Genomic DNA, 14287 nt, shown 5'->3' with positions numbered 1-14287 from the left:
TATATCGCCACTGACATAAGTTGCAACTCATCTACCCTTTCTCATACACAATTTGATATTTATATGTGTCTTTACAAAAACACTCCATAGAAGAGGCTGATTCTTGTAATATTTCACAGATACCAGTATAGTAAGTGCTTGAGTTGTACATCTATACCTCACTTTTGACACAAGGCCAACCCTTGTGTCACACAAGTCATTGACAGTGTTTTTTTACTCTAAATCATCCACCCAACTACATGATGTAATCTAGGCATTGTTTTATTCATCCACTTAGATTTTTTTCTGTTGAATTCCTAGGCTGATCTTTTGAGTGATGATAGATCTCACTCAGAATGACTTGTCACATTTCCAAACTTGATACAGTGAACTTAACCTCTGTAAACTGAAGCATCTGACAAATATCTCTCCATCTGTATGTAATCTTTCTATCCATGATAATAGCAAATGTCTCTCTTGAAATATTTTATCAAACCCTTATTTTAACATATGGGAGGGGACACTGTGAAAAACTCCCAAGGCAGTGTTTTGCTGCTGTGAATGTTTTGTTTTGTTTTAAGAGGATTTAGAGTTTGTGTGGTTGGTTTTTGTTGTTGTTTTTTGCAATCAACAAATGATATGTTTAGTGTCAACAATATGATTCTGTAGAAATGGTCAGCTTAGGAAGTAATCTGTTATAGCCTACCTATTGCCTTTTTGTTTTTATCTGAGATAAAATGTGTGCAGAAATCATTCTCATAGATATTTTTTAGAAATAAGAAGGTATGCCACTGATTTCTAGTATCTTCTCATTCTTCCTGTTTTTATTGGTAATGGGATGGGACTGAACCTGTGATTTTACTGGCAAAGGGAACTTCCAATGAGAAAACTCCCTCTGCCAGGTTGACACACCTCCCCAGTTTGTAGTCTCCTACAGTTGCCTAGTGGCACCCAGTTGAGCTACTTGCTTGAGGTAACACAGCCAATATGTCTTAAAAGTGGGTCTCAGAAGCAGGTCTTTTGACTTTATAACTAGCTTCGTCCACTATATCACGCCACGTCTTTAGAGATAATACCATCTCTAATTCCTTCCTTTCTTGTGGAATCTTACTTTCAGCCCTTCTGAATATTGATACTCTAAATAATTGTTCATTTAAAACTGTGATACTGCCAGCACAGATTTCTTATGTATATGTTTGGTCCAGTCTTGCAGTCTTCTAGGTTTCATCTTCTTAAGTGCTGATTTCTGTTTCATCACACAGCCCTTCAAAAATTGAGGTGATAGTTCCAACGTCACTTGTGATGAAAGCAGCTCACTGTAGAAACCCTGGCAGATTCCATCTTTTGCTGTCCTTTAATTGTTTCATTTATATACATCTTTCCTTTGTGGTACCTCCCACAGTGCTAGGCATGTAGAATGATGGTTTTGGAGTGGGAAAAGACCTCAAAGGCCATTTAGCACAGCACTCTCAGATGAGAAAACTGAGGCCTGGGAAGGTTAAGTCATACAGGTAGTGTAGAGCTCAGTATGTAAATTGAATTGAAAGATAATGCATTATGGGATACATGACAAAAATGTAAAAGGGAAACATGGAAAACTAGTAAAAGCATGTTATCTGTCTCAGCAAAGAGGTGGAAAACTAGAGGAGTACTTTTTCAGACGTAGCCAGTTAATTTGTTCAGCTTGACTCAACTTTTTGGTTACAAGGGAAGACCTTGTCAGTGGAGGGAGGCGAGTCAGTAAAAATAAATTTTTTTTTAAAGCACACTTAAAAGTGTTTAAGATAGTGCATATAACTTGGGCTACATCTCAGTCTAGTAGGATGGTTTCCATTTAATAAATCTATTTAGGAAACATAGGTAAATGATATTATACTCTTATGGATATTTGATGAATCTGGTTGAACTATGCTGCTCGAAGTCTTTTGAAGAGAAATTTCACATTTGTTTCCTAGTGATGAGCCTTGACTTGCTGAAGATGTTCATTTTAATATGATTTTCAAAATTTTATAGATAAGAATTCATGTTAAATTAGAAAACTTAAAATGTTTTCTGGTTTTATTTTCAGATATATCATTGTTGTAGAGCATGATCTAAGTGTTTTAGATTATCTCTCTGACTTCATCTGCTGTTTGTATGGAGTGCCAAGTGCTTATGGTGTTGTCACTATGCCCTTTAGCGTAAGAGAAGGTAATTTTAAAATTTTCTTTTTTAAAAATTTTCTTGTATCCTGTGATCTCTCTTTCATTAATATAGAAAATATAAAGATTCTCTAGACTTACAACTATACCTATTAGAAAACAAAACTTTTTTATAATTCAAAACATTTTTCACCTGAAATGAAATTGGTAACAACTTAATCAGCCAACAGAATTTACACATTAACAGTTGGGCACATGGCTTGATGTTAAGCTTCTGAATTTGAGAAGACAAAATATCTTGGCATCAAATTTTCTCTCTCTCTCTCTCTCTCTCTTCTCTCTCTCTCTCTCTCTCTCTCTCTCTCTCTCTCTGTCGTGTTTTTGCTTGGATAGTAGAATGTGATACATAATTTCATTCTTGAAGTTATGTCGTATTTTTGTCTTTGCATCCCCAACATGGTCCTGGAACATCTCAAACATTTGTTGAGTAAAATGCTTTTTAAATGATTTGGAAGATCACAAATTAACTTTAATTCTTCCTAGTAATTTTTTTTTTATAAATGATTCATAACAGGCCAGTTACTACTCTTGGGTTTATTTTCTTACCAGTATTCTTATTATTAATATGTGGCAGCCAGGTCGGACCTTAATTAAGCATTGGCTACAGTAGATATCTATCCATAATTATCAGCATTTTAGAACTAAAAGTAAACTTAGTCAAGAAATATGCTTTCTGAGCACCTAGATATATTAAAATACTTTTGGATTAGTGAAGACTGCAATTAACTACACTCAGATTTTTAAATGTTTCAAAAATATAAGGGCAGGTAGGTGGTTCAGTGGATAGAGCACCGGCTCTGGAGTCAGGAGGACCTGAGTTCAAATGTGACCTCAGTCGCATAACACTCACTAGCTGAGTGACTCTGGGCAAGTCATTTAACCCCAATTGCCTAACAAAAAAAAAAAAGAAAATAGAAAAAAAATTTTTCATCCTTTAGACTGAGTTCTAGTTTGAGAATTTTTGGCGAATTAAACAGCTTTCCTTATATGTGAAAGAAGGCAAAGACATAGAAGGGGCTTTAAAGAGTTCACGTTCAATCTTAAGTGTCTCAGTTTGTTACCACTGAAATAATCTAATTTTAATTTTCATTTAGAACTAACGTGGTTTAAAATTCAAAAATTAACATGGACAAAAAGAAAATATGCTAGAATAGATAAGGCATTATATTTATTAGCCATTTAAATTTCTGGCATTTAGATTGATGGTTGTCCCTCGTATACAGTGACAATTAAAATAACGTTCACTTTTCAATGCAGCTAAAAAATTAGTCTTTAAAAATAGAAAATAATTCACTACTTTAAAATATATAGCTTGTCTTTTTTTTAAAATTAAGCTTGCATCTTTCACTTCGTGAAGATTGTGTGTATACACACATATTCTCTAGTAGACCTGTGATTTCATCAATTGGATATTTCTGCCATGGATGCATATTATATCCCATCCATTTCTGCCCATATATTAAAGGTTCTTGAATTATTTGTAGAAATAATTATTGAACTTAAATTAGATGTGGAGAGAGTGGTTGTACTTGTTTGCACAGATGATATGGGTTCAAACCCTTCCTCTTGCACCTATTTATATGGGTCCACTCCCTAGGCTTATTTACTTAGTTATAGATTTATTACGATCCATAGAGGTAGACAGATTTCCCATGCTTTGAGTTCATATCACCCATCAGCACAGATTCTTGATAGATTTGTTCAATACTAAACAAATTCTTCTGTAATGCCATCCCTACCTAATCACTTCTAATTGGGAAAAAACTGTGAAAGCTATTGAAATGTTGATAATGTGGCAGATACTTTATCCCAAGTTTAATATAACTTTCCTGTTTAAAAAAACACTAAGATTAGGGATTTCTCTCACATTAAGACTACATGATATTTAGTCATTCGAAGAATGTGGACCAAAAAAATGAGATAGTGTTACTTATTATCTGTATATTATTATTATATTATGTAAATTATATCTGTATAATATATATTATTATCTATATATTATCTGTATACTGGAAATTGATGCTCGGCTTTAATACTAACTTAATCCTCTTTCATGCAGAATTGTCACCTGTAATTTAAAAGGCTTTATAGTATTTTGATTTATTAGTTCACTCTGTCTCCCTGTTATTGGTACTATTTTTCTCCAACAGGTATAAATATTTTCTTAGATGGTTATGTTCCTACTGAAAATTTACGATTCAGAGATGCATCACTGGTTTTTAAAGTGGCTGAGACAGCAAATGAGGAAGAAGTGAAAAAGATGTGTATGTATAAATATCCAGGAATGAAGAAAAAAATGGGCGAATTTGAGCTTGCAATCATTGCTGGAGAATTCACAGACTCTGAAATCATGGTGATGCTAGGAGAAAATGGTAAGTATTATAACTTATGATAATTTTGTCAACATATGTACAACAGGCTTATGTTTTTAAGATCTTGTTGCTGGGTTATAGGTCTGAGGGTGTGGGGGTTTGGGTTGATTTTATGACCTTGGTTCAGCTACAGACTTTTTTGTGACAACGTACCTTAACTTCTCATTAAAATCTTTGTCACTCAACTCAGTTTATATGCACATTTAAGAAAGAAACCTCTTCATTAAAAATAAGATACTTTTCCTGAGCAGAGTTTTCTGTGTATAAATTGATAGGGAAGTTATTCATCTTGGATTCTGACTAGGAAATAATGGATAAATTGGTTGTTCAGAGGCAACCCAGCTTAAAAAAAAAACTCCATGTTCATCTCCATTTGGAGCATTCCTTATGTGAAATTCAGGTGAGTCTACCACCGTAGACACTTTTATTGCCAACATTTATAGCATTAGATTGCCATTATTATGAGAGCGTAGCTGTGAAATTAATTGGCTAGCAGACATGTTGACTATTTCCTTTATGATTGGAAAAAAAGCACAGACTTTTTAAATGTACCGTACATCTTGCAAAAATCAAATTCCTATTTGTTGCAGAAGAAATTGAGTTGCTTGTTATATTTTAAAACTCTACTTAATGTAGGTGTTTGTATTCTTGTTAAAGGAATATAGCAAATGGAAGTGAATTTTCATTAAGATAAGTTTATTCCCTGCATGACAATCATTAGAAAATAATCCTGAGGAAACTAGAAGTTTATATTATATACCTTTGTTTTAGACACACATTTTGGTCAGAAAAAATAACCAAAGCTCAACCTGTGATGCTCCCAGATTATATATATTTTTTTAATTATCAAGTTTAAAATTCAGTGATAAAAACCAAGCAACACCTGATTCTTAACAAATCTCATTGTATTTTTCTCTGTTACCTACCAAGCCCATACATGTCTCTAGGTTGCCTTTTTTTTAAATTACCAATTGTCTGACTTGAAATTAGAATGCTCACTGTACATTTATTAGTAATTCACTAAAACCTTAATTGTCAGAATTCATGTTTACATGTTATATTATCTTCCTCATTTTCATTTTGCCAGGTACTGGTAAAACTACATTCATCAGAATGCTTGCTGGCCGACTTAAACCTGATGAAGGAGGTAATGTTTAAATCTTTGGCATTTATGCCAATTTCAAAATTGGACAATAAGACCATTTTTATTATAGTTGCTTTCTATATTTTAGGGGAGGTACCAGTTCTTAATGTCAGCTATAAACCACAGAAGATCAGTCCCAAATCAACAGTGAGTTATTTTTGTTTTCTGCTGATAAAAGGAAATCATTAGGGATATAAATCTTATTTACAGATTTGTATTTTCTTTGCCATTCATTATACTGGGGGCAATTATTTAGACTATAAATGCTGTTTGTTTTTGTTTGTTTTTCTTTAAAATTAAAACAGGGAAGCGTACGCCAGTTACTACATGAGAAGATACGAGATGCTTATACTCACCCACAATTTGTCACTGATGTAATGAAGCCTCTGCAGATTGAAAACATCATAGATCAAGAGGTACTGAGGCCTGAATTTTTTTTTCCTTTTTATATATTCGTGTTACTACAACATTTACCAAACCCCTTCTCCACATAGGTGCAGACGTTATCTGGTGGTGAGTTACAACGAGTTGCTTTAGCTCTTTGTCTGGGCAAACCTGCTGATGTCTATTTAATTGATGAACCATCTGCATACTTGGATTCTGAGCAGCGTCTAATGGCAGCCAGAGTTGTCAAACGGTAAATTGTCTTGCCCATTAGAGTGTGATTCGCGGGTATGTGTACTCATACACAAAAGTGCTTAACAAAACTTTGAATATGCTTTTTTGGTGTCCCTTCTGAAGCCATATTGAAAATATTTCAAAATTTTTTTGTTTTAGTTTCATTCTCCATGCAAAAAAGACAGCCTTTGTGGTAGAACATGACTTTATCATGGCCACCTATCTAGCAGATCGGGTCATCGTTTTTGATGGCATTCCATCTAAGAACACACTTGCAAACAGGTAAGATGTTGGATATTTATGTAAGTTAATACAAATATGAATAGATGACTAATACTAATACCTTCCCAGAAATGTATAAAGCATATCAGTCTTCCAGGATCTCTGAATTTGACTGGTTGGTCATTTGTTAAGGAAATGGAAGTGCATGGGGCATAACCAGAAATGACAGGCTTTACCAATACATAGGACCAGGCCCACAAAGTTCAAACCAACTGAATAAAATTCTAGAATAGTGGGCCTGGAAAAGACCTTTGTTTTTGCAAACCCAGAGGTCTACTTTTAAAGATCCAGAGTTATGCATGAGTTTATAGAGTGAGTTATCTATAGGCAGTTCTCCTTACTTACTACTTCAGTATTCTAGAATGTGAACCAGGGTCAAGTTTCAGCTATGTTCATGCCTATCTTTCTATTCCCTGTTCAGCTTACTGAAAGTTCAGAAAAGTCATTTATAAAAGCAAGACACCCAACAAAATCAGACATTTTCCACAGATTAGGTGAGGCATCACCTTTGCAGCTTAGGGCCCTGCTTTTTTGTTTTTTTCAAGCTCTAGTTATTTTGATATTTCCAAATGTATATTTGTTTGTTCAAGAATTGGGTTTCCTTACAAGGAAACAAATATCCTAAAATTAACACAGTTTACATAGTACTTATTAAATTTCTAAAGTGTTTATTAAAACACAATGTGTTATATGTGGTAGAGATCTCTACTTCAAAGACGGCTAAATTAAAACATGAAAAAGATTTCATTTTCCTTCATCATATAGGCAGAAAAGTGTTTCTTTCTGTCCAGGACCAGGTTAATCTTTTTTTTTTCTCTGTTGAATCCCTTTTCTCTCCTAAAACAAATTGTTGAATTTGAAGCTCGAGAAAACATATTTTATTTGAAACACTTTGGTAAGGCAGTAGTTCCATCTTGTATATTTCTGTATCTAGATGAAGAGCACAGGCCATGATTATATTAAACAATAAGTAATTATATCCAATAAAAAAATATATAAATTTGCCATTCTTTGAGTGTGACTTTAGCAGATAGTCTCTTGAACCTCAAAGATGCAGTTGTATTTTAGTAAAAGTCAATATTTAGACATTTTCATCTGTGTAAAATTTTGTCACAAATATTTTTTTCCTAGTCCTCAAACCCTTTTGGCTGGTATGAATAAATTTTTGTCTCAGCTTGAAATTACTTTCAGAAGAGATCCAAACAACTACAGGCCAAGAATAAATAAACTTAATTCAATCAAGGTATGTGGGAACATTGTCTTGAAGAGGATGATTAGTATTAAGATAATTATTATCTTAGTGTTGATAACTCATAGAATTAAATGGGGAAAAAAACTTAGGCCCAAGAAATCCTCTCCTTTCTTTTAGAAGAAAATTACTGTCCCTTGAGGCATCTTAGTTCATTTCTCTGTATCATTAGGTACTAGGCCTTTTATGTAGGAGGAACTCAAATATTTACTGTTTGTCATTGTCTCCATCCACTTCCCTATTGAAGATATGGAACTGTCAGAATATATGTTTATTTTCATGAATTAGATCTTTTAAAATTGAGTTCCAGTGAGGTCATAGATTTGGATTCCATTTGGGAAAATTATTGAATGCATCATGGCAAGTGTATCAGCATTCCTGGGAAAATATATGGTCATTATTGAACTTACTAAAAGATGATACAGATTGTCTTATTTTTCTATAGAAACAGTGAAGGATGATATTATACTTATTTGTACTAAGACCTTGATATTTGGCCATACATGGTGTTTGATTTTAAGCTTCCTTGGGTATAGTCTCCAGTTTGACTCCAGATCCATCATACTTAGCATCACTCTCCTGTACGTTTGTTCAGTAACTATTGAATTAATGTACAGTGTAAAACTGTATAAAGTGACAACCATTTTTTTAAAATGTTATGTAATATTTTCTTTTTAAAGACCCAGGCAAGGTAGTTGGAAGGGGCTAGAGGAAACAACTGGAGAGCTTCCCAGAGAAAGAACTTGTATCTAAGTCTGTAAGCCAGAAACATCCCCATGAGGAGTTCATCTGCAGGTGTTGGTTGAGGGATAGATTTCTTGAAGTAGAACATAAAATATTGATTCTTGGATTGTTTTTCTTTTTTCCCATAGGATGTTGAACAAAAAAAGAGTGGAAACTACTTTTTCCTGGACGATTAAGCTAAGAATATTGACAATACATTTCTACAACTAAATATAATCAGAATTTTTGGTGTATAAAACTTTAATCAGGTTTTAGAATGCCCCACATAATCTGGAGTTTGAAATATGATTTACTTTATCTAACATCAAAAACTAGTAGCATTGTATGTTATTATACTCTAAATATCAGACACTACCACTTTTCTGTACTCATTGACAAAGCCATTCTTTGTGTAATGTTCTAAGATGAAGACATTTCAAGTTATATGAATTACCTCCAGATTTTCAAAACTTATGGGGAGATTTTCACTATAAGTGTAATTTATTCATGTACCAAATGCTGACCAGTGTTTCCAATTTTAAAAATCTTTAAGCTCTGTTTTCTGTACAATATGGTTTATCCATGTATGTCAAGATATAGAAGCTGCTCTTATTTTAAAAAGCCAGTCAAAGACTCTCAAGGTGAGGATTTGATAAATAAACATCCATCAGAAGTATAGAGCATGTCTTGTCTTCACTGAATACAGTTAATATACCTTTATAATATACTAGGGAAGAATATTATTGGGGGAAGGCAGGGATGCTGCTGGAAAATAGGTCATTTTGTCAACCCAGATACTAAACTTTTACTAAAACTTTTCTGGTGAGGCTTTTCTAATTTGATTTATATTTATCAAAAAAAACCTGCAAAGCAAAATCATCCTAAATCCAAAAATCAGGTGCACATCAGCTTTTCTCCTGAATAATATATGCCATTCTAATAATTTCATTTTTAAAGCTGAATTCATATGTTGCAAATTGATGATACATAACTTTAGCTGGGCCTTTGTTGCTGCTTGACAATTCTGTCATCCTAACTTTATCAATGGCATAACTTTTGTCTCATTATCCACAGCAACTTTGCTTCGAGCTCTTTGGGCTGCCTGCTCTGTCCTCAAAATCATAACAGATGACCCAGCCTTTCATTTCACTAAGAAATATAGAGACCCTTTCTTTTGAATTTCCTTAGACTCCCATCTTTCACTTCAAAAAATCCCTCAGTATCATCACCTCCTGACTCCCTTTTGCTAGTAAATGTGCTTACTCAGTAGAGCTATTGTTTTTACCTATTTTATTGATCCATGCCAGTCCCTCCTGCCTCCTTCAGAACTTTTCTCATGTCACTTTTTTTGTCATTGTTTTTTTTTCCATCTACCAACAAATAATATGCCTTAAAAAAGACCTTCCCTTTATTCATCTAGCCTATTTGCCTACCGTTGTCTCCTCTACTTCACTGTTAACTTGACCACAAGCATTACATATTTGAGATTTATTTGATGTTTTCATTAACTTTGCTAGGCTTTTCCCCTTTTTTTATTCTTTGTTGAAATAATAAAAAAGCACTTATTAAGTGTAACTAAATGCCTAGTAGTGTGCTAAGTGCTTGGAGAAACAAATTCTAATGGAGAAAACAGGGCAGTGATAACTGGGAATGATGTTTTAGTCTAGGAAATCAGGTATGACAAGTGGAGGCATAAGGTAATCAACCGACATGACTTTTCTAGAAGCAATGATCTTATTGTTCCTAGGGAAATATGTAAAAGGGGGAAGAAATACGACCATGATAGGAACATGTCAACACTGAAGCATGCCGGATGACTTGGGTCAGCAATACTGATTATATAAGAGAATGCCTCGTTTTGTTATAAGGGATACTTTTCTGGAAGAGCAGGAGTATATTGGGAAATGTGGAGGATATAAAAGCAAAAAATATATTTTAAGACATTAATTAAACTTTAGGAGAAAAAAAGCTTTTTTTTTTTAAAAAAAAACTAATACCTTTCCTCTCCTGTGAGCCCCTTATGACCTGGGCTGTCTGTCTACTCAGACTTTTTCTCTAAGGTTACCAGTGACCTAATAACCAAATTAAATGGCATTTCTTAAGTTCTTAGCCTTTGCAGTTTGATACTCTTTGCCCGTGAGACAGAGATGCTGTTCATCAACATAAGAGGCATCCCATATCCCCTGCTTCCTTCTAATTGCTCGTCTCTCTCGGCTTCTCATCCTCTTCTCAACCTCTCATTTGGTGTTTGACAGGTTTGTCCTTGGCCCTCGTGTCTCAGCAGCCTCCACGTGATAGTATGGTGCCCTGGGAAGAGCCAAGATTTATGGTCATTGGAACTGAATTCCATTCCCAACTGTACCACATATCAGGTGTGGTCCTAGACCAGTTACTTCCCTTCTCTGGGCCTCATTTTTCCCAGCTGTAAAATGAGAGTGGAACTAGATGTGTGATCCTATGCAGATGTCCCCAAATTTGTATTCTAACTTCATTCAGGACCTCACTCATCACCCCAGACTCGAGTGTCCAAAATATAGCCTAATCCATTCTGTTATTGTTTGTTGAACCACCATTCTCATTTCCATCTCTGAAATCCATCCCTTCTTACTGTTAACTACACTAGTGCAGAGTTGCCTGGACCATAGTTCAGTAAACTAAGGTATCTTCCTACTTCTATCCTGTTACTGCCAGAATCTTTCTTAGGAACAGAACTGGTGACATGACTGCACAAAAATATTCAATAGTTTATCACCTCCTGAGTAAAGTTCTTCTGCGTAGTTTTAAAAGCCCAAGAATTTGGCACTACCCTATCCTTTCCAGATTTATTTCCACAATCTCTTTACTCCTTTAACAAGCCTTGGACTCAGTTGGCTCTTATCTCTTTCCCTCTAGATGCCTTGGATGTCCTTTAAAAGCCCCCTTTATCAATTGTTAACAGAAAAAAAAAACCCTTTCCCTTTACACCTCACATAGCACTGTCTTCAAATGCTAATGAATTTATCACATAGAGCTCTGTACTATAGCTGCTGAGTCTTAACACTCAACTATAAATCCTATCTTGCCATCTAAATTTAGCAAAGTGCCTAGCATAGTGCTTTACACATGTATTTAATGTTTTTGATATGGTGTATTTGTAAGTAGCACAATTTCCTCATATTAACCCTGTGTGATAGAAGTATTTTACTAAGTAGAGGTAACTACACTTGCTTCAAGTTATTAATATATGCCTACATCAGTAACACTTTTCTTTACTTGGGGGTAAGGGGGAAGAGTAAGAAATAATCCTAATGAAGGTTTTGCTTCTCATGAAGACTTCAATTTGGACACCTTATGGAAGAAATTGCAAGAAACAAGTTCAGCAAATGAAAAATAAAAGGGTTTACTTAAGCAAATGATGTAAATGAAACAGGCCAAGGGATAATAAAATTAACTTTTGGCATCCTCAAATACTTTAAAGGCATTAACAAATTGTGTGCAATTAAAATAAAGCAGTCTATTAATATCTCTTCTAGAATGTGTTATGAGCCTAATTTTATTTACTTTATGTACTGGTATGTAATAAAGCTTTTTCAAAAGTTCAATAATTCATACTCTAGCTGTACCCTCAAATTACATTGTTCTCATTTATACTTTCCACTTGTAAGCCTTTCAAAGTATAAATTATTTCAGTGCTTTCCTAGCCTTTTATCACAGTGACAAACTAGATAACAATAAAGCTATCTAGCATTGAAACTAATGAAAAAGAATCATGGGAAGTCAACACCTACCTACTGTGCATGACGCTGCTATCAGTGATAGAAAAGCAAAAATGACCCCTGTTCTCTAAAAGCTTGCATCTTACTGGGAAAACACAGAAATGACTAAATCCAAGATAATTTAAGAATGGAGAGCATTAATAACAATGAAATTCTGGAACAGTTTCACATCAAAGGTTAAGTCATGAGCTTGACGGAACCTAGGAGTGTGCATTCTGGTTACGGAAAAGAGGCTGGCCAAAGGCACCAGAGGTGGTGTGTTCGAGGCAACAGGAGGCCTCACTAGAACATAGCATGTGAAGTTGAGTAATAACTAGCATTTAAGGTTTACGAAGTGTCTTACGCATCATTTGATCTGGAAAGATAGACTAGAGACCAGTCGTGGAGGGCTAAATATTAGGCTGACAAATTTGTTATTGTGATGTGGTGTCTACACCTGAATATCAGGAATATTGTTTTAACATCTGTGGGACAATGGAGAGGGAAGTAACTACTATATTTTTAGGTACATGAGATTTGCATTCACAATTATATTTCAGAACAAAGATTCAGATAAAACTAGGTAGTTTTTTTTAAATTTTCAACAGTGTATTAATATCATTTTTACAAACTAGTTGAGATTCAGTCAATACTACTATTAATCCAAGAAAATACACAATTTTCTTTTTAGAAATAGCTAACAAGAGGAGCACTGAAAGTATCATTTCCTGTAACTAAATTTTCTAATCAAATTTTCTAAATTTGATTTCCAAACATTATGCATGGCAAAAGGCTAAAATGAATTTTAAATCATTTTTAAGCACTTCTTCTATACCAAAGTACTGGGGATATAGATAGAAACATTGAATCTGCCTACTCTTGCTAGCTACAGTACAAAGTTGGCACCAGACTGGTGTAGAAAGGGAAAGCTGAGAATGTGGAATAAGGAAACAGGCTTTGGACCCCGGCCCTGATAGCATTCCTATCTGGATAACCTGAAGCAAATTATTTCACCACTAAGTAGCTTTCAGCATCTGTATGATGGCGATAATCCTTAAATTAGGTATCCCACAGGACAACTGTGAACAAAACTTGACAAACAGGCATTTGTCATTTACAAGCCTTCAGTCTGGCTGCCACCTGTCCTTCCTGTCATTTCATATTGACATTCGTTATTCTCCGTACTTACTCTCCCAATCAAACAAGCCTTTTGGCTGTTTCCTTATGCAATATTCCACCTCCCTACTTTTGCACAGGTGCTATTACATATTTAGAATTCACTCCTCATCTCAGGCTCCTTAGCCTTCCTTGACAGCACAGTTCAACAGACAGCCACTTCCTGTATGTGACTTTTCCTGATCTCCCCAGTTATTTTTATTATTTTGTATATGCTTTAGTCCTTATTTACTCACTTGTTCGTGTGTTGTATCTTCATCCCCTGCCAGGAGAATGTAAGTGCTTTGAAGACAAAGACTGTTTCAAGTACTGTCTTTGTATGCCTACCATATTGCACGGATTTGGCACTAAAGTTGAATCGAACTGAATCTTACCACACTATATATTTGTTATCTCACTAAAAGTTTGTCTGCTCTATAGCAAATTGCAATGCAAAAGTATCTGTCTAGCTCTAAGGCACTAAGGCAAGCCAGTACCAGAAATTGGCTTTGAAAACAGTGCAATTTGTCAGGGACAGTAGACAGCAGGATTAATTGGCAAAGGTAGGCATCTACCATCACCTATTGCTAATGAAGTGGCCAAGGGAAAAGGTTCCTTAATCAATCCTTTCCTCCTCACCAAAAAACAAAAAACCACCCTATTTGAACAAGACTGGGAAATGCTTTTACTTTGGTCTATTTAAAATAAATTTTGTTTTTTCTTTTTGCCCATCATCTACATTTCCTCATGTCGCCATCCCCCTTCCAGAAAGCTCTCTTATTAAAAAAAAAAAAAGGGGGAGGGGAGGCAGAAGAACTCAGCAAAACATA

The 14287-nt window shown here is 34.7% G+C and overlaps 1 protein-coding gene across 2 annotated transcripts in view; it reads left to right on the top strand.

Moving 5' to 3' along the window:
• Positions 1–9244, top strand: part of ABCE1 (ATP binding cassette subfamily E member 1) — a 29087-nt gene extending 19843 nt beyond the window's left edge. For both annotated transcript variants that reach the window (XM_020978285.2, XM_020978284.2), the window contains exons 10-18: positions 2048–2169; positions 4331–4552; positions 5640–5699; positions 5785–5843; positions 6002–6112; positions 6191–6333; positions 6474–6596; positions 7728–7839; positions 8718–9244. In XM_020978285.2, the coding sequence (XP_020833944.1) occupies positions 2048–2169; positions 4331–4552; positions 5640–5699; positions 5785–5843; positions 6002–6112; positions 6191–6333; positions 6474–6596; positions 7728–7839; positions 8718–8765 (1000 nt within the window). In that variant the 3' untranslated portion in view covers positions 8766–9244. The remainder of the gene's footprint in view (positions 1–2047; positions 2170–4330; positions 4553–5639; positions 5700–5784; positions 5844–6001; positions 6113–6190; positions 6334–6473; positions 6597–7727; positions 7840–8717) is intronic.
• The last annotated feature ends 5043 nt before the right edge of the window (positions 9245–14287 follow it).

Source organism: Phascolarctos cinereus, unplaced genomic scaffold (genome assembly GCF_003287225.1).
Source record: "Phascolarctos cinereus isolate Bilbo 61053 unplaced genomic scaffold, phaCin_HiC Scaffold_9;HRSCAF=440, whole genome shotgun sequence".
Lineage (NCBI taxonomy): Eukaryota > Metazoa > Chordata > Mammalia > Diprotodontia > Phascolarctidae > Phascolarctos > Phascolarctos cinereus.
This window is presented reverse-complemented; position numbering and strand designations above follow the sequence as displayed.